This window comes from Procambarus clarkii, chromosome 23 (assembly GCF_040958095.1).
Source record: "Procambarus clarkii isolate CNS0578487 chromosome 23, FALCON_Pclarkii_2.0, whole genome shotgun sequence".
Lineage (NCBI taxonomy): Eukaryota > Metazoa > Arthropoda > Malacostraca > Decapoda > Cambaridae > Procambarus > Procambarus clarkii.
This window is the reverse complement of record NC_091172.1, coordinates 34,462,952-34,490,064: the sequence shown is the minus strand read 5'-3', so window position 1 is coordinate 34,490,064 and position 27,113 is coordinate 34,462,952. Positions and strand designations below refer to the sequence as shown.

General features: G+C 40.9%; 2 protein-coding genes across 2 annotated transcripts in view; both read left to right on the top strand.

Moving 5' to 3' along the window:
- Positions 1-15,104, top strand: part of LOC123764012 (cytosolic phospholipase A2) — a 69,206-nt gene extending 54,102 nt beyond the window's left edge. Inside the window, exons 12-16 of the mRNA XM_069330165.1 lie at positions 4-607; positions 1,620-1,846; positions 6,568-6,818; positions 6,967-7,093; positions 8,411-15,104. Coding sequence (XP_069186266.1) covers positions 4-607; positions 1,620-1,846; positions 6,568-6,818; positions 6,967-7,093; positions 8,411-8,850 — 1,649 coding nt within the window. The 3' untranslated portion in view covers positions 8,851-15,104. The remainder of the gene's footprint in view (positions 1-3; positions 608-1,619; positions 1,847-6,567; positions 6,819-6,966; positions 7,094-8,410) is intronic.
- An 11,125-nt stretch (positions 15,105-26,229) lies between these two features.
- LOC123763905 (cytosolic phospholipase A2) overlaps positions 26,230-27,113 on the top strand; it is a 40,262-nt gene continuing 39,378 nt past the window's right edge. Inside the window, exon 1 of the mRNA XM_069330163.1 lies at positions 26,230-26,687. Coding sequence (XP_069186264.1) covers positions 26,635-26,687 — 53 coding nt within the window. The 5' untranslated portion in view covers positions 26,230-26,634. The remainder of the gene's footprint in view (positions 26,688-27,113) is intronic.

Below are 27,113 nucleotides of genomic sequence, written 5' to 3'. Positions count from 1 at the left end.
CAGAACAAAGAGATGACACTCACAGCTCAGGAGAGAGTTCGGACTCAGAAGATGAGGAAGATATTCAGGGTAAAGATGATAAAGAATCTGAAGAAGAAGAATTTGATGTCCCAAGATACTCTGTAGCACAGCCAGTCAAAGTAGATTCTTTGGAAAATGAGTTATCAGGATGTTCTATCTCAGAACATGGAGAAACTGTTAGTCCTTTTGAGCAAGAGGAGAAAAGTTCCACACTACTGTCAAAAAAAAACTCTCCTTTTCACCGGAAATCTAATCAAAACAAAACAATGCTGACAGCCAAATCAGTTGATTCTCTTCATCTAAATGGTACAGAGGAAAGGAAAATATTTGCTGGAAGAACTGAAGGAGATTCACAACAAAAACCCCGAAAATTCTCTTCTGGATTTAACTTTGACCTAACTAAGAGAAAGACTTCTAAAGATAACAGAAAGACCAGCTCTGAGAGTGACCCAGGGGGTAAGACAGAGTATCAGGCGAATCAGACGGCTGTTACCTCAAGATTAGTTCGCCAAGGAGCTTTTAAAGCATCTCGGAAAGAAGGAAATAATAGGTCTGCACCCGGACCAAAAGTCTGGGCTGAGAGAAGGCAAGTATGAGTGTTTAATATGTCTGATAATTACTCAATCACTATCACTCATCTATAATTTGCAAAAGAATACAAAGATTATATTACAGAGTGGTGTATAAATACAAAGGATCAAGGAAAATGGGATTAAACCAAAATAACACTACCATTAAGTTGTGCAAGTCTTTCAGATAATCATATTTGTTGTATTTTATAGTATTATTATTGGTTATAATCTTTTGGCATGAATTTATAGACAGTTATGTGATTTGAGTTTACAAAGTGTGTATAACAGATCTTAGGCTATTGATGAAAACTAGTGGATAATTATTATAATTGGCATGTTAGTGGAATATTAAATTAAAATTTATATAAATTATTACTAAAGTTGAAATAGCATTAACCCTTAACATGCTAGGGGTATAATATCCTTTGTTCCCCACAGGCGCATGTAATTTTGAAAAAAAAAAATTTTTCTTCCTAACCTGTTAATTTGTGTTCACTGATCATGGGAAAAATAATAAAAAAATCGTAAGTGGCATATATTGCCTGCTATAGGGCGGGGAAGTCTGGCAAAAAACAGGCGCTGACTCAGCGTGCGTCCCAGGCGGTCTGTTAATCGCCAGCTGTCAGGCCAGAGTTGCCACAAAGAGATAATTACCTAATTATTTCAATGTCTCTGATTGATTTTTCATAGTTTTTTTGCTGTAATATTATTCAATAGTGTGTAGTTTGATATATTTATATAATAAAATGAGTGAATCATCGCTGTACTCAAAAATATGGTGTGCATATTGTTGATTCAATTATGTTCATCATAATTGTATGTTTGGTACACTTTATTGATGTAAACATAATTCAACTCTTAATATAATTTTTCCTTCTTTCAACTGTAATACAGGAAATTTTCTTTGCTCTTTTGTTATTAATTATCTTTTAGTTCTTTTGGTCATAAAATTGTCTTGTTCATAAATTTTAATTCACTCAAACAAAAAGTAATTACTTATTTCATAAATTAATTTTAATTTTGCAGAAAAACCTTTCGAAAGTCAAGAGTAGAAAAGAAAGCAGGTTTATGGGATGGCCTGAAGCAGAACATCATGACTGGAGCCAATATACTAAATTCCAGAGCTGGGAGAGCAGGGGAAGTGCTCAATCCCTTCCGAGGCCTTTCCCTCAGACATTCCTTTCCTATATCGCCTTTTGCTGTTGATGTTATGGGTGAAGATGAAGACCAGGAGGATACAGTGGATTCTGACTGTAAGATCATGTGTTGTTTACTGTAATCCAGAAGTTAATAATGTTAGTTTATGTATCACTTCTTAAAGTGACTATTTTAATTATAGTATGTATATACAGTAGCTTTATACAGTGACAGTAAAAAGCAATAGAATATATATTTTTTTAATTTTGTTCCAATGTGTGCTGGTCACCACCAAGTTGAACCAATACTTCTGGAAGCAGTCAGTGGGTAAATCAGTTTGCTGGATTAAATCACATACATTTATTTAAAAAAAAAAATATTTATTTCTTGTTAACTTGAAAATACAGGATGCTCTCTAATATTATATAATATTTTATAAACAATACTAACTAACATGTCCTTATATGGCTTTGAATTCCATATTGATGAAGTTTCAGTTGGCAGTCACTATGTTAGACTCCTAAAAGTTAACAAAAACTAGGAATTAAACTTCGGGGATCTATAGCCAAATTGGCTCTCTGTACATAATTTTCTCAAATATTTTTGATGATATTGGTAGATTTAATATTGTTCTATAAATGTTTATATCAGTACATTTTTCCAAAGGCCTTTTTGAAGAAAAAAATAATGTTCATTTTGTATATCATTGAGGTTTATTAATAAGTACAAGTAATTGTCATGAAAAGTGCTAAGCCATGTGCTAACTATGTATGTTACTGATGTTGATATGGAAGGAGTGTATTATGGAGATATTATCTGAAGGATTGACTGGTAATAGTTTTAGTGAGTTTGAGCTATGCAGTAACACTTGCCTGGGGTGTGAGATGTTTCTAACATTGTTAGCATCAATTAATGAAAAGAAGCTATTGAATTAATTTAATGTTATGAGTGTGGTGCCAGGGCAGGAGCCGGTCGGCCGAGCAGACAGCACACTGGACTTGTGATCCTGTGGTCCTAGGTTCGATACCGGGCGCCGGCGAGAAACAATGGGCAGAGTTTCTTTCACCCTATGCCCCTGTTACCTAGCAGTAAAATAGGTACCTGGGTGTTAGTCAGCTGTCACAAGCTGCTTCCTGGGGGTGGAGGCCTGGGGGTGGAGGCCTGGTCGAGGACTTGGCCACGGGGACACTAAAAGCCCCGAAATCATCTCAAGGTAACCTCAAGGCAGTACCATTGTAGGTGAGCTTGATCTATTTGTTTCACCAGTATTGTTTGCATCCCAGGATGTAAGAGATGGTTTTCCCATGGAATCCTTTCATGTTTATAAATATTATTTTTATCTATTTTCATAGTAGGATAGTTTGGAATTTATTATTTAATATTGAAGAGTATCTTTTTTTTTTTAATTTTTTGATGACTCGAAGCCTAAAAGAACTCCCCTCAAAGTCTGAGGGGAGTCCCATCGGCTCCCTGAAGCTATCAAATGGACATGAGCCATATTAGTTTGGTGCCCTTGGAGTTTGAGTGCCTACTGGGGGCCACAAGCCAGAACCTGGCCCTCTCAGAGAGGCGCAGGAGCAATGGCCATATGAGCTCTCTACATTTAGAGTTTGTCATGTCTGCCATCAACCGGGGAAAGCCCAGAAAGGTAGGCGAACCAATACAAACTTCTAACTGGTTAAAATTTCAATCTACTTCTGAACAGAGCCAAAGAACTCCCCCCAAAAGAAGACAAAAAATCAAACAATAGTCGTCCTACTAGCGTGCTCTGCTTGTTAGCACCCCCTTCCCCCAGTGGGGGGGGGGGGGGTGCTCAGGCAATTCGGCTGCACTACCCCTCAGTTTGTAGACTGATGTGTCATTGTTTACATGTCCTCTCTGGCCTCAATTTTTGTCTGTCTTTGCATTTGTGACTTTGCCAGCTGTGTTGTGTGGTGACCAGGTGTTCCTACAAGTATACTGGGCTTCATGCACCTAGGGTTCCCTTCCCTAGGTACCCGGTAAGTACTTCCCTTGCAGATCAGGGTTACCTTCCCTGAGTCATTCGGGTCTCACTCCCATTTGAGAACTTCATTGCTTGTTGTTTTCACTCTTGGGGTTCGCTGGGTATCTTGGGCTGCCCATCTTGCCTCGGGTATTGAGTGGGTTTGGGCTGGGTGGGGGCACACTGTGGCTGGCGCAGCTACCATTCAGTAACGGTCATGGATTCTCTCTGGGGACCGGTTAGTTTGTGTGTGTTGCTTCAGGGTAATTTCTGGAGGGAGCCCCTTCAGCTTCCCAGAGCTATCCAGGATATGAATATCCTTAACTTTGGCACCAGTCGATGTGGGTGGAGTTCTAGGCCTACCGGGGACTACGAGCCAGAACCTGCGCCCCCCCCCCCTCAGAAAGGCATGAGGAGCAATGGCCTATAGAAATGCACATGTGATTTGAAGCATTCTATATCTGCCATCGACCGGGACAGGCACCCAGAAAGGTACGCGTCCCAAAACAAACCCCCCTTTCTGGTTAAAAACAACGAAAATAGACAAAATAGTTGACAGAACTCCCCAAATGAAAACTAGCAAATGAGCATGACGTCACACAAGCCGCGCCACATGTCTACGCAGCTCCCCCTCCCCAGGAACGGAAAGGGGGAAGCCTCAGACCCTCCCCCGCACCGGCGATCCACACTTCAGTTCTTTGGCTGACTTGATACGGCATAGTCGTGTGGCTCCAGCTCCGGATTCTTGTTGTGCTGTCCTCTGTTTCAGTGCTGCTCTTACTGTGGCATGTGAGCTGGGACTAATATTCACAGGTACTCGGGCTGCATGTGCTTAGGGGTCACCTTCCCTGAGTGCCCTGTAAGTACTGTACCTGCCCTTGGGGCTTGGGGTTCTCTTCCACAATTCACATTGGGTCTACCTCTATTGGTCTTTTGCTGCTTGGTGATTGACTGCCCTGAGTGTTTTGGGGGGGTTTCCACCCTTGTTTGCCTTGGGGTAAGTGGTAGTTTTTGCACTGGTAGGGGCACGAGGTTATTATTTGTGCGCCAGGGCCTCTGTGGCCGGGACAAGCTTTGGGTTGATCCGATTTCCCTTCTTCCCTGTTCTCGGGTTCAGGTCTCTCTGGTCGTCTGCAGGGTCTTTCGGTCTAGCCAGCCTGTGGTCTATCCCCATGCCCGTGACGTTCGTAAGTTTGCTGCGCTTGCTGCCGTCTTTGGCACCATATCTTGGGCTGACTTTTGGGCACGGAGTTTTTGGCGGTCACGCTGGGTCCTGGCTGCACACTACCTTGTGTATGTTCCTGGGCCTAGTCGGGCCTGTGTTCTCTTTGGGTCGGCGGTTACAGCCTGTTTTGACTTAGTGTTGTGATGTGAGCACTGACCACCTCCCGGATGAGTCCCTCTGCTTTTGTCTTTGGTGAAGTAGCTCCGGGGAGCCATAGCGGCTCCCCCCAGAAAACCAGTGTTGAATGTAATGAAACGCTATTTTCTGGGTGAGTCTCAGAGGCTGCCCGGCATCCCTCTCTCCCTCCCTCCCTCCCTCCGGTCGACGGTTTTCAGGTATTTTGATATCCAGCCTCAGAACTGCAGGGTGGATCGCTGGTGCAGGGGTCTGGGCTCCCACTTTTCCCTCCCGGGGAGGATAGAGCTGTGCAGACATGCGGCGCAGCTCATGTGACGTCATGCTCATTTGCTCGTTTTCATTTGGGGAGTTCTGTCCACTCATTTGTCTATTTTCATCGTTTTAACCAGAATAGGGGTTTGTTTAGGGAAGCTTACCTTTCTGGGAGCCTGTCCCGGTCGATGGCAGATATGGAATGCTCCAAAATCACATGTGAATTTCAATAGGCTATTGTTCCTCATGCCTGTCTGAGGGGGCCAGGTTCTGGCTCATAGTCCCCGATAGAACCCACATCAACTGATGCCAAAGTTAAGGATATCAATATCAGCCTGGATAGCTCTGGGGAACCTCTGGGACTCACCTAGAAAATGGCGTTTCATTACATTTAACGCTGTTTTTCTTCTCATGCATGGAGACCTCATCTTCAGAATGACATATCTGGTTTTGGATAAAGTGTAGGGAGCAAAAGCAGCAAAAATCATCCTAGAACTAAGTCGACTCTCATACCAGGAAAGGTCAAGAGCCTCAGGAATAACAACACTGCAAATCAGATATGATAGAGCAGATTTCATAGAAACTTATAAAATACTGAACAGATTGGAGGATATTAATCCAGACCACTTATTTAAAAGATCACACGACACATACAAGGAACAACAGCATCAAGTTCAACAAGCCACAATGTAGGATAGAAAACAGGATGGTTTTCACTCATTGGTTTATGAACCCATGGAACTCTCTACCCACTGAAGTAATAAATGTCAAGATTTAACTGCGGTTCAAAAAGCACTTGAAAAAATTAATCAGGAAATATATGGGGACTTTTGATGAGCTGCTGGCTTCCTGTTGCTATGGAGGCCAGTAGATAGATGGTGGCTCTCGGGTAAATTCAAGTAATACCACACATGCTTCCCTCAAGCAAAAATTATGTATTATATTCGTAGAGAAATACAGTTCATATAAACAAATCCACAAGGGCCGTGACGAGGATTCGAACCTGCGTCTGGGAGCATCCCAGACACTGCCTTAATCGACTGAGCTAGTTCGTTCGAATTCTCGTCACGGATTCGAATCCTCATCACGGCCCTTGTGGATTTGTTCATTTGATGCATCACGTTAGTGTGATCTGTGTGTGACAGTTCATATAGCTATGGTGTACCGTACATTGTTTGATTTCATAATTTATCAGTTATTCATAATTTTTAAATCAACAATATTTCTTCTAATTTCAGTGGACATTGGAATGAGTAGCAGGTATAAGCCCTTAGATAACACAGCAAAGAAGTTGTTCATAGTTGACTCTGGGCTGGCCTTCAACTCTCCGTACCCACTCCTTCTGCGACCACAACGAGCTGTTGATATTTACCTTTCATTTGACTTCTCTCAGAGGCCCTCAGACAAAGCACAGCCTTTCAAGGAACTACTACTTGCAGAAAAATGGGCAGTGCAAAACAAAGTCCCATTTCCTCCAATACAAAATCAGGTAAACTATTAAAAGTATATTCAAATAATGTTTTGACTAATCTTAACAAAAGATCCATGTGAAGGGTGCTTATTATTGAAAAATTACTTTACTGGTGAATATTGGTTTATTATCTAAGATAAAATATATTGGAAACATCATTCTGCAGGTTGGTCAATATGAAAATGAAGAAGTCCGTGAGTGTTACGTGTTCAAGCATCCAACTGACCAGTTTTGTCCAGTCATTCTGCATTTTCCACTGGTCAACAACAAATTTAAGAATTTTAAAGCACCAGGTATGTTATTGGAAGTTATGGTGTGTTGATACAAATACTGTAGTTTGTTACCTTCATTCGTTAGACATAATTTTGTATATTAGTGTATTCTAGATTTTGTTGAAGATTTGAGACTATTTTAAGTGTTATCTATTAGTTTATACATACCTAGTTATTGTATTACTGTCACCCTAATACCCTTAGGCATTAAAATAAGGCATGTGTAAAAGATATTAGGAATTTTGTAAACTTCTGAATGGATTATTTTCTTTTTCTAAGACTGGTGTTTTGACATTTTGTTGTTGATTTAGTTGATCTTTGACTAACCTGATATTTTTCATCATTAACATCATCTAATTAAAGATTTTAATGTTGTTATTTAAATCTCAAATAAATTGCATTTAATTATGTAGTTACAAATATTAAGCATTGAAATCAAACTATGCAATACCATACTGTACTGATGTAAACTATGAAGCATCATATTAGTGAAGAAGTATACATGGTGTTAAGCTGAAGGTCTATCAACCTCTGAAAGGTTCTTAACTCTTGAATAGCTTTAATGACTATCTGTGATTTTCTCCTGTTCTCCAATTACTAATATCCATTTGTTCCTTGTGGATTTTATGAATGCTTTTTTCATGTGCACCATAATGTAGGGCTATTAGTTAGCTTAGCCATTTAATGGTTAAGCCACCACAATACAGTAGTTTACTGACTAATCAACAAATATACTCTAGTCCTGAACATAGTGCAGGACAAAAGTAAACTCTGTGTATATACACTGAGAATTGAGTTCACCTCTCAGTGTATACATGCCTGGTGTGTGCACTGTACTGCATAAGTATTAAAGTATGTATTTAGATCACTATCAATAATTAACACTTTCGCGTTCCCAGAGCGCGTACCCAAACCCACCCCAAGGTGGGTTTGGCGATTCGTACCCGGCCCCGCGAGTCCTGGGACATATATACGCTTTCCAGTGTTCTGACCTTAAAATTATATAAATTAGAATTTTAACAAATATTTTAATTTACAGCACAATATGCATGATTGGTGTACATCTGTGAGAAAAAAATTTCCTGCATTATGCGTGATCACCGGGCAAAAGTGTTAACTTGTGTTCATGACATGTTATTTACCTGCATTAAGCTCACATGAGGTAGCATTTATAAATAATAAAATAAAATTGGAATTGTGAATTAGTTTGCTAGTAATTGTTTCTAGATTTTCTGATTTCTTTTCTCAAGGGATTTTATGACGTTATTTTGAATTTTCTGTTCACTTACATTCTGATTCTTGATGAATTTAAAATAAAAATTAAATAATTATTTACAGGAGTTCCAAGAGAAACAGAAGAGGAATTCAGTTTTGCTGACTTCCCCATTTTTGATGATCCTCTGAATCCATTTTCTTCTATGAACTTTGTATATGAGCCAAAGCAGTTTGATCGCCTGACAAAGCTGGTAGAGTTTAACACACTCGTCTGCATTGATACTATAAAGAAAGAAATTGCAGACGTTATAGTGAGAAAGAAACAGTTCATACGAAAGATATCTGTAAGTGATGTGGTGAAGACAGCAAAACGTGTGTACAGTTTTTGTGGCAACAGAAGTAGTATGGATCTTAAATTGAAAGTATCCCTTGAAAATGAACGTCAGTTGAAGAATTATGCAATGATGTCTCGTGGACTTGACCGTCAAGCTAGTAGAGACAGTTCTGAAGGTGAATATACAGATGCATTAGAGGAGCTAACTGATGAAAGCATATATTTGTGAACAAGGTCTCTGGGTCACTGTGAATCAATATCATAACACATCATTTTTCCTGAAATACCAGCTCACTTCATGATCTTCATATGAGCTTTGATGTAGCTATTTAATATTATAGTTTTTCTATTGAGCTTAAAAGGCATTACTTTAAAGATTTAGACAAAATAATTTACAGTATTTACACATTTAAAGATATTATTACCTTCGTGGTTGATAAAAGAAACCCTGACTATGGTATATATATACTTGAGACATACCAGTCTTTCAATTTGATATATTGTACCAGAATATATACTGTAATAAAGTTGCTTGATAGGATTAAAAGAAGTCATTTTATTTTAGGTTTACTTTTTAATTCAGTATTTCAGCTAAACACAGTCATATATTGGTTGGTAACAACGAGAAGTAAGTTTTTTTATTACTAAAGTGTATTGGTATACTTGCAATTTCATTTTCCATCTCTGAGCAGGAAAATGATGATGATAAAGATGGGCAGGAAATTATCTGTGATTTTCTCACACTTCATTTTTCACAAAAATATTATTCATGACATATATAATCATATTTATTTATGTTATAAAGCTTAGTACAAAATATATTTTATACTGAGTACATTGAAAACTTGTATAAAGTGTTAAGTTTTTCTGATTCATATTTTTGTAAAGTTTGACTCTCCCAAAGTCAAACATTGACTTTGTATCTTTAGTGCTACAAGCTGGGTATGACTCCCAGAAAATATATCCAATGCTACCAGCTGGGGGACTACCTGTTTTTAACATAATACTGTGCATATGCTGTAAAGTGCAGTATTTAGGTGTGAGTACAGTGGCCCCTCTGTTTACGAATTTAATCCGTTCCAGAGAAGGTTCATAAGCCGAAAATTCACAACCCGAAACAAAATTTACCCACAAGAAATAGTGTACACTGAATTAATCTGTTCTACACTCCCCAAAAAATTAACTTCAAAATATATTTCATACCTAATTCACATAAATATTTAGTACTATGGTATGTACAAGTTATAGCTTACCTTTATTGACGACTCGTTGGCATATGGAAGACGGTGAGGAAGGGGAAATGAGGAGAGGTGTTAGTGTTTGGAAAGGGGGGAGTCCCCTTCCATTATAACATCAGTCAGTGATGACTTCTCTGGGGTACACTCTCTCACACATTTTAGCTGCATACCACTAGGACCTGGTTGTGGCTCATTGCTTGTTTTTCTCACTAAAAACCTGTCCATAGAGACTTGTTTTTCCCTATGCTGTAACACTTGTCTGTAGTAAGGCATCACAGTGTCATTAAAAAGATTAAATAAGGCAACGGCCTACTACAGCTTGCTCTGGGTGAGTCGTTTCAACAAAAGTTTGCGTTTTTTCCCATAGTCTACACCACTTTTTAATTGTTGAGGGACATTCTGTACTGCCTCCTCCTCTGAAGAAGAAATTTCCTCAGCTGTCTCTTGTTGCTGCTCCTTGTGAAGGGCTAGGAGGTCTTCGGTGGTCAGTTCTTCGCTGTGTTCCTCCATCAACTCACAACTTTCACAACACTGTGAATGCCATTTCTTTTACTAAATTTCTCAAACCAATCCCCCTGCTTGCCTTAAACTCTTCTGTACTGTATCTGCTTCACTTGTTCCAGGGGTTTTCTTTAAAAGGTCTTCATACAATAGCCTTGCTTTTCACAATTGATGGCCTCTTGAAATGCTATCACCTGCTAACTCCTTGTTGTGTATCCAAATTAATAACTTTTCAACATCCGCAAGTGTTTGTGTTCTTTGTTTTATGATTGTTGATACGCCTTTTGCCACTTTAGCACTCGTAATGTCCTTTTTCTTAGCAATTACAGTACATATCATTGACATAGATTTGTTGTACTGCCTAGCTAGTTCAACAACCCATGTACCATTTTCATGTTTACGAATGATCTCTTGTTTTTGCTCTATGGTCATCCTCACATGTGTTTTCTTAGGTTGAACCTTACCATTGACTTTCCTGGGACCCATGGCAGGATATATAATAATTACTTTTTGTTCAAAACCCCCAAAAAATGAAACACAATGAAATTCTTTACAAAGAATTCAAGCGTGATTGTCACTAAGTGGGTGGCACTGGTAAACTGAAGAACGCATGACCGTGCCATCAGGAACCACACGCTAGGTTGCCCATATGCATATCAACAAACTACGTTACTCGAGGCAAAGCTTGTAAGCCGATTCACATTTTATGAAGAAATTGAGCTCGTAAACCGGAAAGTTCATAAATAGGGGCATTCATAAGCCGAGGTGTCACTGTATCTGCAATTGAATTTTATTTTAAACCATGGTTTTGGCTTGAAAGAATATTACCTCATGCTGTCTGCCACAGACAACATTTATGCAGTCATGAAATCACCTGTAGATCATAAATGTTGTCTGTGGAAAATATATACTTTATATATTGAATGATAATAGTTCATGCCCTCTGCTCATTTTTATATCAGAATTACAGGTGATTGGTAATCAGTTTATTTCAGTTATTACTGAAAGTTGTCAGTATTATCTTGGGTAAAAGATAAAGGCACACATTCTCACACTGTGATACCTTTCTCTTTTAAGTATTTTTTTCTGGGGGGAGCCCCGTTGGCTCCCCAGAGCTATCCAGGCTGAATGGATATATATATCTTTCTGGCATCAGTCAATGTACATGGAATTCTTGCCTACTGGGGACCACGAACCAGAACCTGGCCCCCTCTAGAGAGGCACGAGGAGCAATGGCCTATAGAGATCCCCCCCTTTGGTTGGGAGCATTCTATATCTGCCATCGACCGGGACAGGCACCCTAAAAGACAGGCGCCCCAAAACAAACCCCTATTCTGGTAAAATTATTGCGACCCAAGGCCGAACAGGTGGACAGAACTCCGCAACCAAAAATTAACAAACTACCATGACATCATCATGTCGCCATGCCCTGTCTGTGCAATCCCCCCACCCCCTCTCCGGGAGGGGGAGCCCCAGACTCATCTGCCGGCGACCCAGCCCTCAGTTCTTGGTTGATGGGAATCTGGTGCGATCGTGTCTCTGGCTCCAGTTTTGTTTCAGTTCTGTGCCTTGTTGTGTGGGCTGTCTTTTCCGGGGGTGCATGAGCCTGGAGACATATTCCACAGTACTCTGGCTGCATGCGCCAAGGGTCACCTTCCCTAGGTGCCCAGTAAGTACTGCCCTTGGGGATTGGTCAGGCCAAGGGTGCATCATGTGTTGTGTCCGGTTACGGCTCTCCTCCGGTATTTGCGCACCACGGCTTCAGTGGCCGGGGAGGCGTTTTGGGTGGACCCGGTTTCCCTTCTCCCCTGTTCTCGGGCTCGGGTCTCTCAGGTTGTCCGCAGGGTTATTAAGCCAGCTTGTGGTTTATCGGGCCCACAACGTGCGTAAGTTTGCTGCTTTGGCTGCCATCTTTGGCAACATGTCTTGGGTTGACATTCGGGCGCGGGGTTTTTGAAGGTCGAACAGTATCCTGGCTGCTCACTACCTGGTGAATGTTCATGGGCCAGGTAGGGCCTGCGTTGCATTGGGTTGGCGGCTGCAGCCAGTTGTCTCGACTTCGTGTTGAGGCGTGAGGATGAACCACCTCCCGGGTAAACCCCTGTTTTTCCTTATCTTTGTGTAGTTAGCTCTGGGAGTTGATGGGGCTTCCCCTCAGAAAACCAGCGTTGAATGTAATGAAATGCCATTTTCTGGGTGAGTCTCAGAGACTCCCCGGCATCCCTCCCTCCCTTCGGTCGACGGTGTTTTTAGCGCTTTTTGACATCCAGCCTAAGAACTGTGGGTTGGGTTGCCGGCAGATGGGTCTGGGGCTCCCCCTTCCCCCTCTTGGAGAGGGGGGTGTTGTGCAGACAGCGGCGCAGGGACATGATGACGTCGTGCTAGTTTGATAATTTTCGTTGTGAGTTCTGTCCATTTGTTCGGTCGCACTAATTTTACCAGAATAGGGGTTTGTTTTGGGGCACCTACCTTACTGGGTGCCTGTCCCCGGTCAATGGCAGACATAGAATGCTCCCAACCACAGGGGGGTCTCTATAGGCCATTGCTCCTCCTGCCCCTCTAAAGGGGGCCAGGTTCTGGCTCGAGGTCCCCGGTAGGCAAGAACTCCATGCATTGACTGATGCCAGAAAGATATACATATCCATTCAGCCTGGATAGCTCTGGGGAGCCTCCGGGACTCACCTAGAAAATGACGTTTCATTACATTCAACACAGTTTTTTTGTCAAGTTTATGTGGGGTTTTCTTATTTATATTTCTTAAACATTTTATACCTGTCCACAAAGAAATTATAATTCTGTTTGTCATATTTTGTTTCTTAACATAAGCAAAATGGGAATGCTTAATGTGACAGGTTAAGTGTAAAACTCTTTTGAAGGTGTTAAGTGTTGTTGCTGATTTCAACACTTGATGGTGTAATAGTGCCCTCTGCATCGCCCAGAACACAGTGTGAGTCTGAGGAGATGACCCAACTACTTGCAGAAAATAATCAGTCTGGTCTCGCCCCTCGAGCAAGTTGTCTGTGCCTCTTGCCTCCTACTTGGGCTTGTACATACTTAACACTAAGGGTGTGGAAGTGATGCATGAAATTCCATGCATCAGAAAACATGGAATGTTTCTGATGCATGGTAATGAAAATGCCAGTCATGTCTCATCTGGCAAGCAGCTTAATTCTTTTGTAGATAATGAAACGGGGAAATTTTTGTGCTTGTATATAAGCTTCATAAGGATATCACTTTTTTCTTTTAAAAATCCATTTAATTTCAATGCATATGTGTTGATTTTGGGTAATTTCCAATTTACTCAGCCATCATAATTATAAGTCACACGAAGCCAATGAATAGCATTGATTCACTCATTATCATTTTCCCATTTAATCCCAATTTCACAGGGATGGGGTATCATTAGTGAGTAACAATATTATATATTGTGTTCACTTAAGAACATGAACTTAGACTTAAAAATCCTGAGAAAATTTAACTTTAAAAATAATTAAAAGCAGATAGTAAATGTTAGAAAATTTTTAAGGAAATTGTACAGGTTGAGTTGGATAAATATTGGGCCAAGTACAGGCACAAAATTAAGAATATGAAGCTAAAGAGCATGATTTAGGGCCATGTATCTAAAGTTTAAATCATTAATATTATTTATCTTGAGTTTCTGTGGATGAGATTGAAGGCAATTAAACATCTGTGTGCATGACATTGTAAACTTTGCAGGAAATATAGGAGCATAGAAATTTTGAAGCATGAAAAGAATGCTAAAATGGAGAGAGTTAACAAGTAAAATAATCAGAGCATGATGTAGAGTACGGTATAAGCACAAAGTTATACGTAAAGTGAAATTCATTATTTCTGATTCTTAAAGTCGGAGGTTTAACCATACAGTATACCAGATATAGGTTTAACCATACAGTATACCAGATATAAAAATTAATATATATATGGAAAGGGTATATATTAGTATGGCATTCTAGTTCCTACAAAAATTCATTTTCTTGTTGAATGTATTTTAAGTGTATAAAAATACAACAATGTTTATATAATTAAATACTTTAACAATTTTTTTATTTTGGCACCCATATGAAATATGGGTTTCTGTGGACAACTAATATTACAATGTTCCCATAATATTAGTTGTCTTAGGCTTAAAGTCTGCATCAAACATTTTATATTTGAGGTACTGTGTGTTATACCTTCTTTGTAGAGCAAATAAGGTTATGTACTATATGGACTTGTCTGAAATTGAAAAACATCAGTGATATGACCAAAATGAAATTTATAAAGATATGAAAATGCTAGGCATTACTTCTTTGAGATAAATTTTAACCTAATTCTCTTTACAAAAGATTAATATATGCTCTTTCCAGTTTTTTATAGGACTTGTTATTTTTGGTATAAAAACAAATTGTACAATGCTGTTAAAAACAATATTTAGGAATCATGATCAGTATTTCCACTGTTTCAGTATCCACTGAAGTATCTAGAAACAGTATCCACTGTTTCAATCTTTTGTAATGTTAACTTTGTAACACATTTGTATGCATAGAAGATGCATTAGATTTACATTGTACAGACATACATATATTTGAAGCTGGTTAGTACTAACTAGGGTTGCACTTCACATTGACAATGTCAGAATTAATGTATGTTATGATTATTTTTCTGCTGGCCAGGTTGTGTGCTAGGTAAATGTTCCTGTAATATTACAAAAACAAATGAAATGGAAATATATTTGTCTCAAATACTAATCATTTTCCTCAATCCTATTATATACTGTATTTTGCTTCTTGGCAATAGCAGATTACTCTCCTCTCACAGGAAGTTTTTTTAATACTTCTGTTTTATATAATATAGACATTTTATATTTTATACATGCTGGAAGGAAAATGTGCCTTTGCAAAGGCACATTCTTTCTAGCTTATTTATTAAATAATTTGAATCAAATTACAATTAATGAAACTTAATTGTTTAATATAGTTAATTAATATAAATCTTTTTAATATAATCAGTTAATATTACTGATTTAATAGCTTAGATTACTGATTTAATAGCTTAGTTAAAGCATGTTCTTAGCAAATGTACATTCTTCCCATAACTCATTTGTTCGGTGTTAATCTAAATCCTTAGTAACCCTTATTCAGTCTTAATTAATTATGTGTTAGATGAGTTACAGAGTTAACTAAAATATGTACTAAGCTACTGCCAGAAGTGCAAGCCTATCAATTGGGCAGATTCTGGCAGAGCACCCCCATCTGCCAGGCCAGTTGGTGTGGAATCCCCCACCCCGAAGGATAAACGGTAGCTGGCTGCTGGACTGACTTCACGGTGGAAGTATGACACTGTCCCGTTTGATGTATGAGTTGAATGCCTCGTTTTTCCACCTTTCCACTGCCATAATTGTTTCGGCCGGGAGTTTATCCAAATGCATTTGCGTAGCCTTGCCAATGCGGAAGGAGTGCATAAATTGCCCTTTGTAATGTCGCGTGCTGCAAGTGAGGTATGGAGCATCCTAGCAAAGTCCTGCCTGGTGACCGGGTTCCCTGCCTTGTGCATGAATAAGGGGCCCCGGCCATGCACCCAGTATCTGGATAAGCTTCCGCAGTGCCCAGATGGGGCAGTGTGGGCACTCGAGGATAGCTCGCAGTTGTAAAGCCGGGGTCCTGCGTGTACTGTGTTTATAGGAGAAGGTGAGGATGGCACCACTCCTTGAGAACTTAAGTTGTTCCAGGCAAAGTGTGTGCTTGTCTCCTGCAGTACTGTATGTACAGACTCCCCTGCTCGGAGGCAGGCATGATAAGACAGGCCAAAGAGCGAAGTGTGTGCACCTCCTGTGCTTATAACGAAGCACACTCTATAAGTGCTTCTCCTATAAATGCATACATTTCTAGTGTTCAGGTGATTTCTAGGGCACCCAACAGGTTGTGCAGGAGACGTCACGTAATGGGCAGGTGCAAGGTGGTGCAGAGGGGCCTGCGCAACATTCTGAGCTCATTAGTAGTGTTTGCACGACCAGGAACGAACGAGAGGGGGGGCTTTCCTGCCATGCAGCTTGAGCATGAAGCCCCAACATGGTGTTGCCTTGTCGTGGTGAGGGGCTCACATACACCTCCCTGGGGCCGGTGAGGGTTGCCCTCGCCCCCCTCTCCTGCCCCTACGTGCAAAAGGGCACCAATGTAGGGCCATTGTGAGTCACCGGACCATGTGCTAGAGGGGTCACCTGTGAGGGGGCTGCCCTGAGAAGGTGACTGGGTGTCCAGGCTAAGGCAAAAGGGAGAATGGGACCTTTGCACCAGTGTGGGAGAATGGACAAAGCAGTAGTATTCTCCTGTTAAAAAGAGGGAGCACTGCTGAGGATGACGCACCCCCTTCCTGCACTGGCCAGCGTTCGTCCTTCCTGGCTGCCCTGGTAGGTGGTATTCCATGGTTCCAGGCCCCAGACTTTTAGAATGAATGAAATATATGGAAACCAAACTGACCTTTCTTACCCAGGCTCGTTGGGTGTGTGACCAGGCCCCCGAATCAGACTGTGATGGAAGACTGGGCTCTGTAGCCCCTGCCACATTGGGCCCAGCCCAAGCTACTCCTTTGACTCTCCCAACTACTCCCCTCTGCTCCTCTCCCTCCTCTGTGGTAGGGTCGAGCTCCAAGTCCCCAGTGGTGATCACCTTGTTCCCCTGAAGCGGCTCCCACTCTCATTGTGACTAATTCTCCTTTTACCCCCCCCCCCTCTTACTGGGGGTTCTCAGTGCTGACCATCTCACAGATGCTCCCACACAATTCCTTCCCATGCTAATATGTCTCACGCCTTGTTTAGTCCTGCGATTAACAGTATCAAAGGTTTTTCTTAGGTCAATGAAGAGTCCAATCGGAACTCATTTTTGTCAAGGGCTGAGTAGATTACGTCAAGGAGACTAATGATTGCATCATTGGTGCTCTTTTGGGACCGGAAGCCAAACTGACAGGGGCTGAGTATGTCAAATTTTATGAGGTAGGAATGGAGCTGTTTGTAGATCATTTTTTTCAAATATTTTTGATAGAATGGGTAAATATGATATTGGTCTATAATTGTTTATGTCCGCCGGATTACCTCCTTTATGGACTGACGTTACTCTTGCTTTTTTAAGGATATCAGGGAAGGTGTGACACTATAGATTTGTTGAACAGTAGAGTTATGGGTGACGCAAGGGCATAGGAGGCGCTCTTGTATACAATGGACGGAATTTCACTGGTGTTCCCTGGCTTGGTTTTTAGAGAGTGTATGATGGACACAACATCTGCCGGGCTGATTGGTGAAAGGAGAAGAGAGTTTGGATAGCTGCCTGAGAGGTATGTGTTAATATGTGTCTGAGTCTGTGGGATTTTTCTGGCAAGATTAACACCAACCGATGAAAAGAAGCTATTAAATTCATTTGCCATTCCTAAATCAGTTGACGGTGTATACCCATCCTTATAGAGTTTTATTTGGTTATGTGAGTGTTGTTTAGTTCCTAGGATACTAGAGATGGTTTTCCATGTGCTTTTCATGTTGCCTTTCGCTTCATTGAATCTATTCACATAATATGAAAGTTTTGCCTTTCTTATGATACTGGTAAGCATTGATGGGGACCTTTTAGCTACTTCCTTTGGAACTAGGCCAATTCTAAGTTTCTTTTCATATTCATGTTTCTGACCAGGGGGAGAAAGATACTGGCAGTATGGGGCGTTACAGTTTATTGAAGATTAAATTCTGCAGAACATGTAAATATATAAAGTTCACATAAAGTAAGTAATTATATAAAGTTTATATTAAACACGGTTTATATTATAGACTTAACAAAGTTGATATTATATAAAACTTAATATTGAACATGTAAATATTCAAAGTTTCAGTTTTGCGAGGGCAGCGGCGAGGGCAGGCGGAGTGAGGCGGAGCCCCGTTGTGCGCCCGTATTTATACGGCCCCAAACTGCCCGCGCAACGCCGCGGGACGCGCTGCGCAATTGTTTCTTTCTCCCCCGCCAGAAACATCCCCGCTTGTGATGCAAGCAGTGACCATTTTCTTGTTGATTGAGTTGAGAATGCCACTTGTGAGCCATGGATTGTTTAATCTTTTGTCAGTTACTTGCATGGTAAGAAGGGGACAATAAAGGTTGTTGAGGCTTAATTAGAGTTTTGGAGAGGAAGAGGTTAACTAATGAATTTATATCCTGAGTATTATTGAATTCAGAATCCCAGTTAATATTGTGAACTGCATTTGTAAGATTGCCTAAAGCTGATTCACTGTGTAACCTGAATGTAAGTTTCTTGCTTTTTGGTGGTGTCATGTCCATGTTCTCAATGAGAAAGGTAGGATAGTGATCAGTTGTTCTGTCGTAGATTATACCAGATACAAGGGGAGCTGTTATGTTAGTCCATATGTGGTCCAAGGTAGTGGCTGATGTTTGAGTGACTCGGGTAGGTTTGGTGATTGTGGGGATTAGCATACAGGAGTTCATGCTGTTAAGGAAATAGTCAACTTGAGCGCAATTTTGTTGACCCAGGTAAATATTGAAGTCTCCTCCCAGAATGATGTGGTTTTTGTTGAGATTGTTGTTTATAATGAGATTCCTTAGGTTATCTGAGAAAAAAGCAATGTTAATATTGGGAAATCTATAGATTGCTCCAATAGTCAAGGAGGATTTAAGGGATTTAATTGTAAACTGAGCAAAAGTATATTTACAGTAGTCGTTACTATCACTAATGACACTGTTGCAGATAAATGTATCTCGGTAATATATAGCTGTGCCGCCATCTTTTTTTATTAGGCCTACAGTTGTGAATGGCTTTATAACCAGCTAAGTTGTAGAGTTGGGTATAGTCTTTATTTAGCCAAGTTTCTGTTAAAATAATGAACGATAAGTTAGTACCTAGTGCTGTGAGTAATGCATTTATATCGTCAAAATGTTTACCAAGTGATCTAACGTTTTGGTTGTAAACTGATAAGCAGGTGCTATTTTGGAGTTTCTTTTTAGCCTGGTGTGCTGTGTAATACTTGCAATAATGATGATCAATGTGCTGGTTGGTGTAGATATGAGACATAAGATTTAGATCAGGATCAATAACAGTGTGCATGGAAATGCAGAGGGATCACGATACAATAAGACTAGCAATTACAGAAAACAGTTAAATATTAAATCTGCTGTAAAACAAAGTGTAGAAGTAAGACACTTGTGTCTGCCATAAGACACAAGAATAGAAGCAAATACACATAAAATAGTAACAAATTAGAAGTAAAATAAAGATCCAATAGATAGCCAGGAAGGACACAGAAGCTAGATAAAAGAAAAAAAAGAAAAAATCAGTAAAGACTGACAATATAAATGTAAAATAAAAAATAATAAGAAAAATAATAATCGTAAAGTAAAATGATCTTAAAGATAATTAGCTTAGTAATGGTTAGTTAAAATCCTGTAATTAGTATGAACCTAAGAAAACAAAGTGAGTTCAAATAGATAATTCCCAAAAAATTACATATTCATCTAAGTAAATCTAGAAGTTTACTCTAATATAAATCTAAGTGTAAAAATAAACAGGGTGAGAGTATATTTATGTGGAAGATTTTACTCTGATACTGAGGTAGATGCTTATATAAACAATTATACTATTAATTAATTCCAATAAATGATTACTAAGAAACAATTTAGAATGAACGAGAATGTATATACGTTTGTTAGCATTGCCATAAATGAATGGCCACGACGGTAGTAGAGAATGAACTAAAATAAATTTATTATAGAATGTCTTAATAAATCTTCGAGCCTTATCATCTACCTGCAGAAGAGATTCAGTAGCCGGTCGGCCGAGCGGACAGCACGCGGGTCTTGTGATCCTGTGGTCCCGGGTTCGATCCCGGGCGCCGGCGAGAAACAATGGGCAAAAGTTTCTTTCACCTCTATGCCTATGCCTCTGTTACCTAGCAGTAAAATAGGTACCTGGGTGTTAGTCAGCTGTCACGGGCTGCTTCCTGGGGGTGGAGGCCTGGTCGAGGACCGGGCCGCGGGGACACTAAAGCCCCGAAATCATCTCAAGATGACCTCAAGATAGATCCACCATGGTATTCATGGAGGGATCCAAGGGATTCAGTTATTATGTCATGCACACATAACTCCAGATGAGAGTGTGCTACAACGATGCTGTTGTTCATCCTAACATTATTCAGCCTTTAAGGTTTACTCATCCAGACAAGTAGGAAGGATTGCCTTGGAATATTTTATCCTGGCAAAAATGTGTAGTTTTAAGTTGTGAGACTGTTGTCAAAATTAATGAGAGGTTTGTTATTCTATTACTATGAACCTCTCTGCCATAGTCCTTGGGCTTATTTCTGTGTCGGAATTCAATTGTTCTGCATATGTTTCTTGACTCTTGTAGGAACTGTTTGATACTAAAATCTCACTTTTATGCTTTCCTTTACGCTGTTGATGTGTTCTAGTATTGGTATGTAATGGCCGTTCTCTTCATTTGCTACTCCGTCAAAAATCCCACCTCCTATCCTCACCAGGAACCCACCTAACCTACCGAGTCCGATGCACAGAAAGCGCAGATATTTGTGAACCTTTACTTTTCATAGTAGACTGCATTTGTAACGTTGGTTATCATAACGTACAAAACTCGACTGATTAGTTGAGCAGATGAGTTGTACTGTGACTGTGTCTCGCTTCGTCTGCGATATGTACCGCCTCTGTTTGTTAATACCAGATGCTGCCCATTAATGCAGACAAGGACTGTATTGTACTCCCTCTTCTTCCTTGTTACAGAACTGACCTCGCACCAGGGTTGGGTGTACTTACTACAAGCAGCCTGTTGTTTCAGTGTGACCAGCGTACAAAGTGTCACTTTTCCATGCCAACAAGAACGAACCTACAGGTCACTTAACTCACTGACGTCAATTAACCTGGTACAGATAAGAATACATTTCCCATGGTTATATATACCATTACATCATTAAATTTGTATAACTGAATCCAAATGATGTATTTAGTGAAGGAACGAGTTGTCAAAAGTTTTCCAAAACTTAGTGTAATATATTGAGAAATTCTTATGTCACACTGGCCATAAAGATCACCTTTCCAGTAATGAGGAGAGACTTAATAGATATATACACATTGAGATGTATTTTTAAGCATTGGTTACTACTGGAATTTTAGTTTGATCACTTGATTAATTACTCCCAGGTCCATACTGTTAGTAAGTGGCAGGTAAGTTACAGTCGCAGCAATTGTTACGCATGCTGGCACCCTCCAGTCATCTTCAAGCTCATCTGATACTAATATATAAATGTAATGTGTAATTACAATGTATTACATAAGTAATATGTAATATTCAAATGTAATATGTAATACTGAACTGTAATAAGAATTAAACTTGTTGTGAACTAGTTACGTGCAACTTTAATTTGCTTGTGGAGCACCGCACACTTACCACTTAGTGGCGGTAGGAGAGACTTACAGTCACCTGCAAGCATGAGCAACAGTCAACAAACTTCAGTTACCTAACCAATATTTCTTGTGGTTTAGAATTTTGAGTGAAATATTAACCTTTCATCAATTAGTCTACATTTCATCAGTGTAATGCAGGGTGTGTGGAGGGTTTGGTTGACGTATTGAACACGTAGTCAAGTGTACCTGTACAGATGAGGGAAACTCCCAGACATGGATGGTTGAAGGGTTTCCTCTTAGATAAGAGGTTTTGTTTCCAACATGAAGTCTTCATTACGGTTCTAAAAGCATAAAACTTTGACAAGTGGTTTGAACAAGGCACCCCACAGGGAAGCATTCTCAGTCCTACCTTGTTTAAAGTATTAAACTGTTCACTGTAAAACTATGTCCCTAGGGAAGACATCAAACATACTATGATATGATTGTTCACATTACGGGGGTATATTAGCACCTAAACTATTCTTAACTTTGCGTTTTACACATGTCATTATCTAGGCTTAGTTTTTACAGATGAAAAATAAAGAATGTGTACCCTTCCAGACAGGAAGGAGTCGTTAGCAAGGTGCAGCTGTGTGATGGCTCTCTACTTGAGTGTGTAACCGGATTCAAATGATTCGTCCTTGAGGTCCCTCTGTACTGCCACGTCGTTGTCAGACTGGGTCAGTGAAGAGAGACGCTCAGAGCTCTCAGTGTTGTGGCAGGATATCGCCCTAGCAATGACGCAAACGTCAGCATTACAAAAATTATGTACTTTTCATGTATTTTATCATCATTGATCATGCTGTAGTACTGCTAGCTCTAGTTTAATAAACCTTATTGTGAAATAGAGATGTTTATGAAACAGGAAAGAAAGGGGATATGCGTTAACAGAAGGGTCGGGAATGTGTTCTAGATCTTGTCGTTATGGTGGATATCACAGAACACTTTGATTGCACGAACACAGTAATGCAAGGACTCAATACATTTATTGGTTGTATTACTGTATTCGCGCCTCTGAGATAAATTTTCAACGACTTGCAAAGTAATTTATGCATACTTTAAAATCTTGAAATCCTTTTAAGATCATTAGGCAGTGATGTGGTGGAGGCTGACTCCATACACAGTTTCAAGTGTAGATATGATAGAGCCCAGTAGGCTCAGGAACCTGTACACCAGTTGATTGACAGTTGAGAGGCGGGACCAAAGAGCCAAAGCTCAACCCCCGCAAGCACAAATAGGTGAGTACAAATAAGTGAGTACACACACACACACACACACACACAGCATTATGCTGACACAGTATTATGCTGACAAAATAATATGCTGACACACAGTATTATGCTGACAGTAATATACTGATACACAGTATTATGCTGACACATTATTATGCTGACGCACAGTATTATGCTGACACATTATTATGCTGACGCACAGTATTATGCTGACACAGTGCCCGAGCGGGGAGCCGGTGGCCGAGTGGACAGCACGCTGGACAAGTGATCCTATGGTCCCGGGTTCGATCCCGGGTGCCGGCGAGAAACGATGGGCAGAGTTTCTTTCACCCTATGCCCCTGTTACCTAGCAGTAAATAGGTACCTGGGAGTTAGTCAGCTGTCACGGGTTGCTTCCTGGGGGGTGTGGAAAAAAGTAGTGGTAGAAATAGTTGATTGACAGTTGAGAGGCGGGCCGAAAGAGTAGAACTCAACCCCGGCAAACACAACTAGGTGAATACACAGTACTATCCTGACTCACAGTATTATACTGACAAAATATTATGCTGACACACAGTGTTATTCTGATACACAGTATTATGCTGACACACACAGCATTATGCTGACACACAGCATTTTGCTGACACAAAGTATTATGCTGACACAGTCTTATGCTGACACACAGTACTATACTGACACACAGTATTATACTGACACACAGTATTATGCTGACACAGTCTTATGCTGACACAAACAGTATTATGCTGATACAAACAGTATTATGCTGATACAGTATTATGCTGACACAAACAGTATTATGCTGACACAAACAGTATTATGCTGACACAAACAGTATTATGCTGACACAAACAGTATTATGCTGACACAAACAGTATTATGCTGACACAAACAGTATTATGCTGATACAGTATTATACTGCCACCGACACAAAAAAATAACGACAGCCAGATTTACATGTTAAGGAATGAGTTTGACGAAGGATTTCCCGGAGTTTGAACATGTGGGAAAAGTTGTCTTCCCCTTCCTGATCACCTCCTTCATCAGGAGAGTTTAGTTCATTACTAAGCATCCTATATCCTTCTCTGTCTCTGGGACTTTGTCCATGTTTAGAAGCACATGTGTATGACTAACCATCCTGCGAGACTGAGACTTTTTTTTTTTTTTTTTTTTTTGAGATATATACAAGAGTTGTTACATTCTTGTAGAGCCACTATAGTACGCGTAGCGTTTCGGGCAGGTCCCTGGAATACGATCCCTTGCCGCGAAGAATTGTTTTTTCATCCAAGTACCCATTTTACTGTTGCGTTAAACAGAGGCTACAGTTAAGGATTTGCGCCCAGTAAATCCTCTCCGGCCAGGATACGAACTCATGACATAGCGCTCGCGGAACGCCAGGCGAATGTCTTAACACTACACCACGGAGACTGCAATGCGTACTTTTAGTATCACTGCTGCCATATTCACTCTTGTGTTTATGATAGCATCATAATTCATCAAGAGTTTGCCAGTGCACACTACATATCACATACCTTTGAATGACTAACCATCCTGTGTGATGGGGAGTTTTAGCATCACGTAGCTAGTTTTTTGACATGCTGTACTTCCCTTCATGTAGTCTAAGGTAGCTGCTGCACAAATGAAGATGTATCTAAATGTAATAATAACAACAACAACAACAAATCATGTTTCTGTGGACAGCTCTTTTTAGTTGTGAATATTAACAAATCTCGGCTTGGGTCTTAACTTACTGATGCGCGGCTGCATTCATGACTCAAGGTTGCTGTAGTTTTGTCATTTGCTTCAGACTTTGATGCAATGTGCCTGACCAAGAGATGACAGGTGCCAGGAAGCAACAGTGTGCCTGACCAAGAGATGACAAGTGTCAGGAAGCAACAGTGTGCCTGGCCAAGAGATGACAAGTGTCAGGAAGCAACAGTGTGCCTGACCAAGAGATGACAGGTGTCAGGAAGCAACAGTGTGCCTGACCAAGAGATGACAGGTGCCAGGAAGCAACAGTGTGCCTGACCAAGAGATGACAAGTGTCAGGAAGCAACAGTGTGCCTGGCCAAGAGATGACAAGTGTCAGGAAGCAACAGTGTGCCTGACCAAGAGATGACAAGTGTCTGGAAGCAACAGTGTGCCTGGCCAAGAGATGACAAGTGTCTGGAAGCAACAGTGTGCCTGACCAAGAGATGACAAGTGCCAGGAAGCAACAGTGTGCCTGACCAAGAGATGACAAGTGTCAGGAAGCAACAGTGTGCCTGACCAAGAGATGACAAGTGTCTGGAAGCAACAGTGTGCCTGACCAAGAGATGACAAGTGTCAGGAAGCAACAGTGTGCCTGACCAAGAGATGACAAGTGTCAGGAAGCAACAGTGTGCCTGACCAAGAGATGACAGGTGCCAGGAAGCAACAGTGTGCCTGACCAAGAGATGACAAGTGTCAGGAAGCAACAGTGTGCCTGACCAAGAGATGACAAGTGTCAGGAAGCAACAGTGTGCCTGACCAAGAGGTGACAAGTGTCAGGAAGCAACAGTGTGCCTGACCAAGAGATGACAAGTGTCAGGAAGCAACAGTGTGCCTGACCAAGAGATGACAAGTGTCAGGAAGCAACAGTGTGCCTGGCCAAGAGATGACAAGTGTCAGGAAGCAACAGTGTGCCTGACCAAGAGATGACAAGTGTCAGGAAGCAACAGTGTGCCTGGCCAAGAGATGACAGGTGCCAGGAAGCAACAGTGTGCCTGACCAAGAGATGACAAGTGTCAGGAAGCAACAGTGTGCCTGACCAAGAGATGACAAGTGTCAGGAAGCAACAGTGTGCCTGGCCAAGAGATGACAAGTGTCAGGAAGCAACAGTGTGCCTGACCAAGAGATGACAGGTGCCAGGAAGCAACAGTGTGCCTGACCAAGAGATGACAGGTGCCAGGAAGCAACAGTGTGCCTGACCAAGAGATGACAAGTGTCAGGAAGCAACAGTGTGCCTGGCCAAGAGATGACAGGTGCCAGGAAGCAACAATATATGGAACTAAGGTAAATATTTGTTTATTTTTTAATAGTAATAATAATATTATTATTATTATTACTACTATTATTATTATTTTACCCTTGTCTCTGAAAAGAAGAGGCCCTACTTTTCAACATAAGTGAGCTGGACCCCCCTTATTGCAAGGTGGGAGGGTGGGGCAGACGTTGGGCAGTGAGTGGAATGTGGAGTGAGTTGCCAGTTTAGTGGTGGTGGAGGCTCGCATAGCCTCAGTAGTGAGGGGTGTGTCGTGCTGGCTAGTCGTGCACGCTGCTCATATTGGCTGGTAGTGGTGACTGGTCGTGTCGACGGGTCGTACTTGCTTTTATGCCCACTCAGAACTACGACCCCTGCTGATTACCACTGACACATTCTGCATGTTCCACACTCGCGTCTCGGAGGGAACATCTACAGGAACTCGGAGTCTTATTAACAAAAGTGGTCCATTTGCACTGATAAAACACCCGGTAATGCACCGTGTGATGTTAACTGAAATAAAACAAGAGAAGCAGAACTAGGAGCGGTAGAGAGCCGTGAGGGTGCGAGACGCCACAGCCAGTCACCTTCCGCGGTCACTTCCTCGAGAAAATGATCAAACACAAAAGGGACCTTCGCACGCCAAGCATCATGTGGGGTACTGAGTAAGTGTGCAGAGTGTTCTTGATGGTTGTTATACACTTGCGACTACGTCTTGATAACTATACACGCTGAATTCCAGTTAATAAACTCATTACGGCACTACTGTTGCCGCCACCGCTCGCAGTATGCGTCGGAGGTACAAATGGTAGACTTAATTAACTAGTTGTTCTCAACAATACCTTGAGCAAGGTGTAAAGTTACCAAGATGTAGGCGCGCGTCTACGTCAATACTGTTTTAATTTACAACAGTATATGTAATTATTTAATTTAATTGTTGTAGCTAAGGTTACGGTAGATGGTTTTATGAATTACAATCACCATTGTTAGGCAAACATCAACTGGGTGCTTGACCGGGCGGTCTTCCGAACAATCTGCTTTTCGTTTTATTTTCGGGCTAATACTGGGTAAGGGTAGGTCAGGATAGTCAA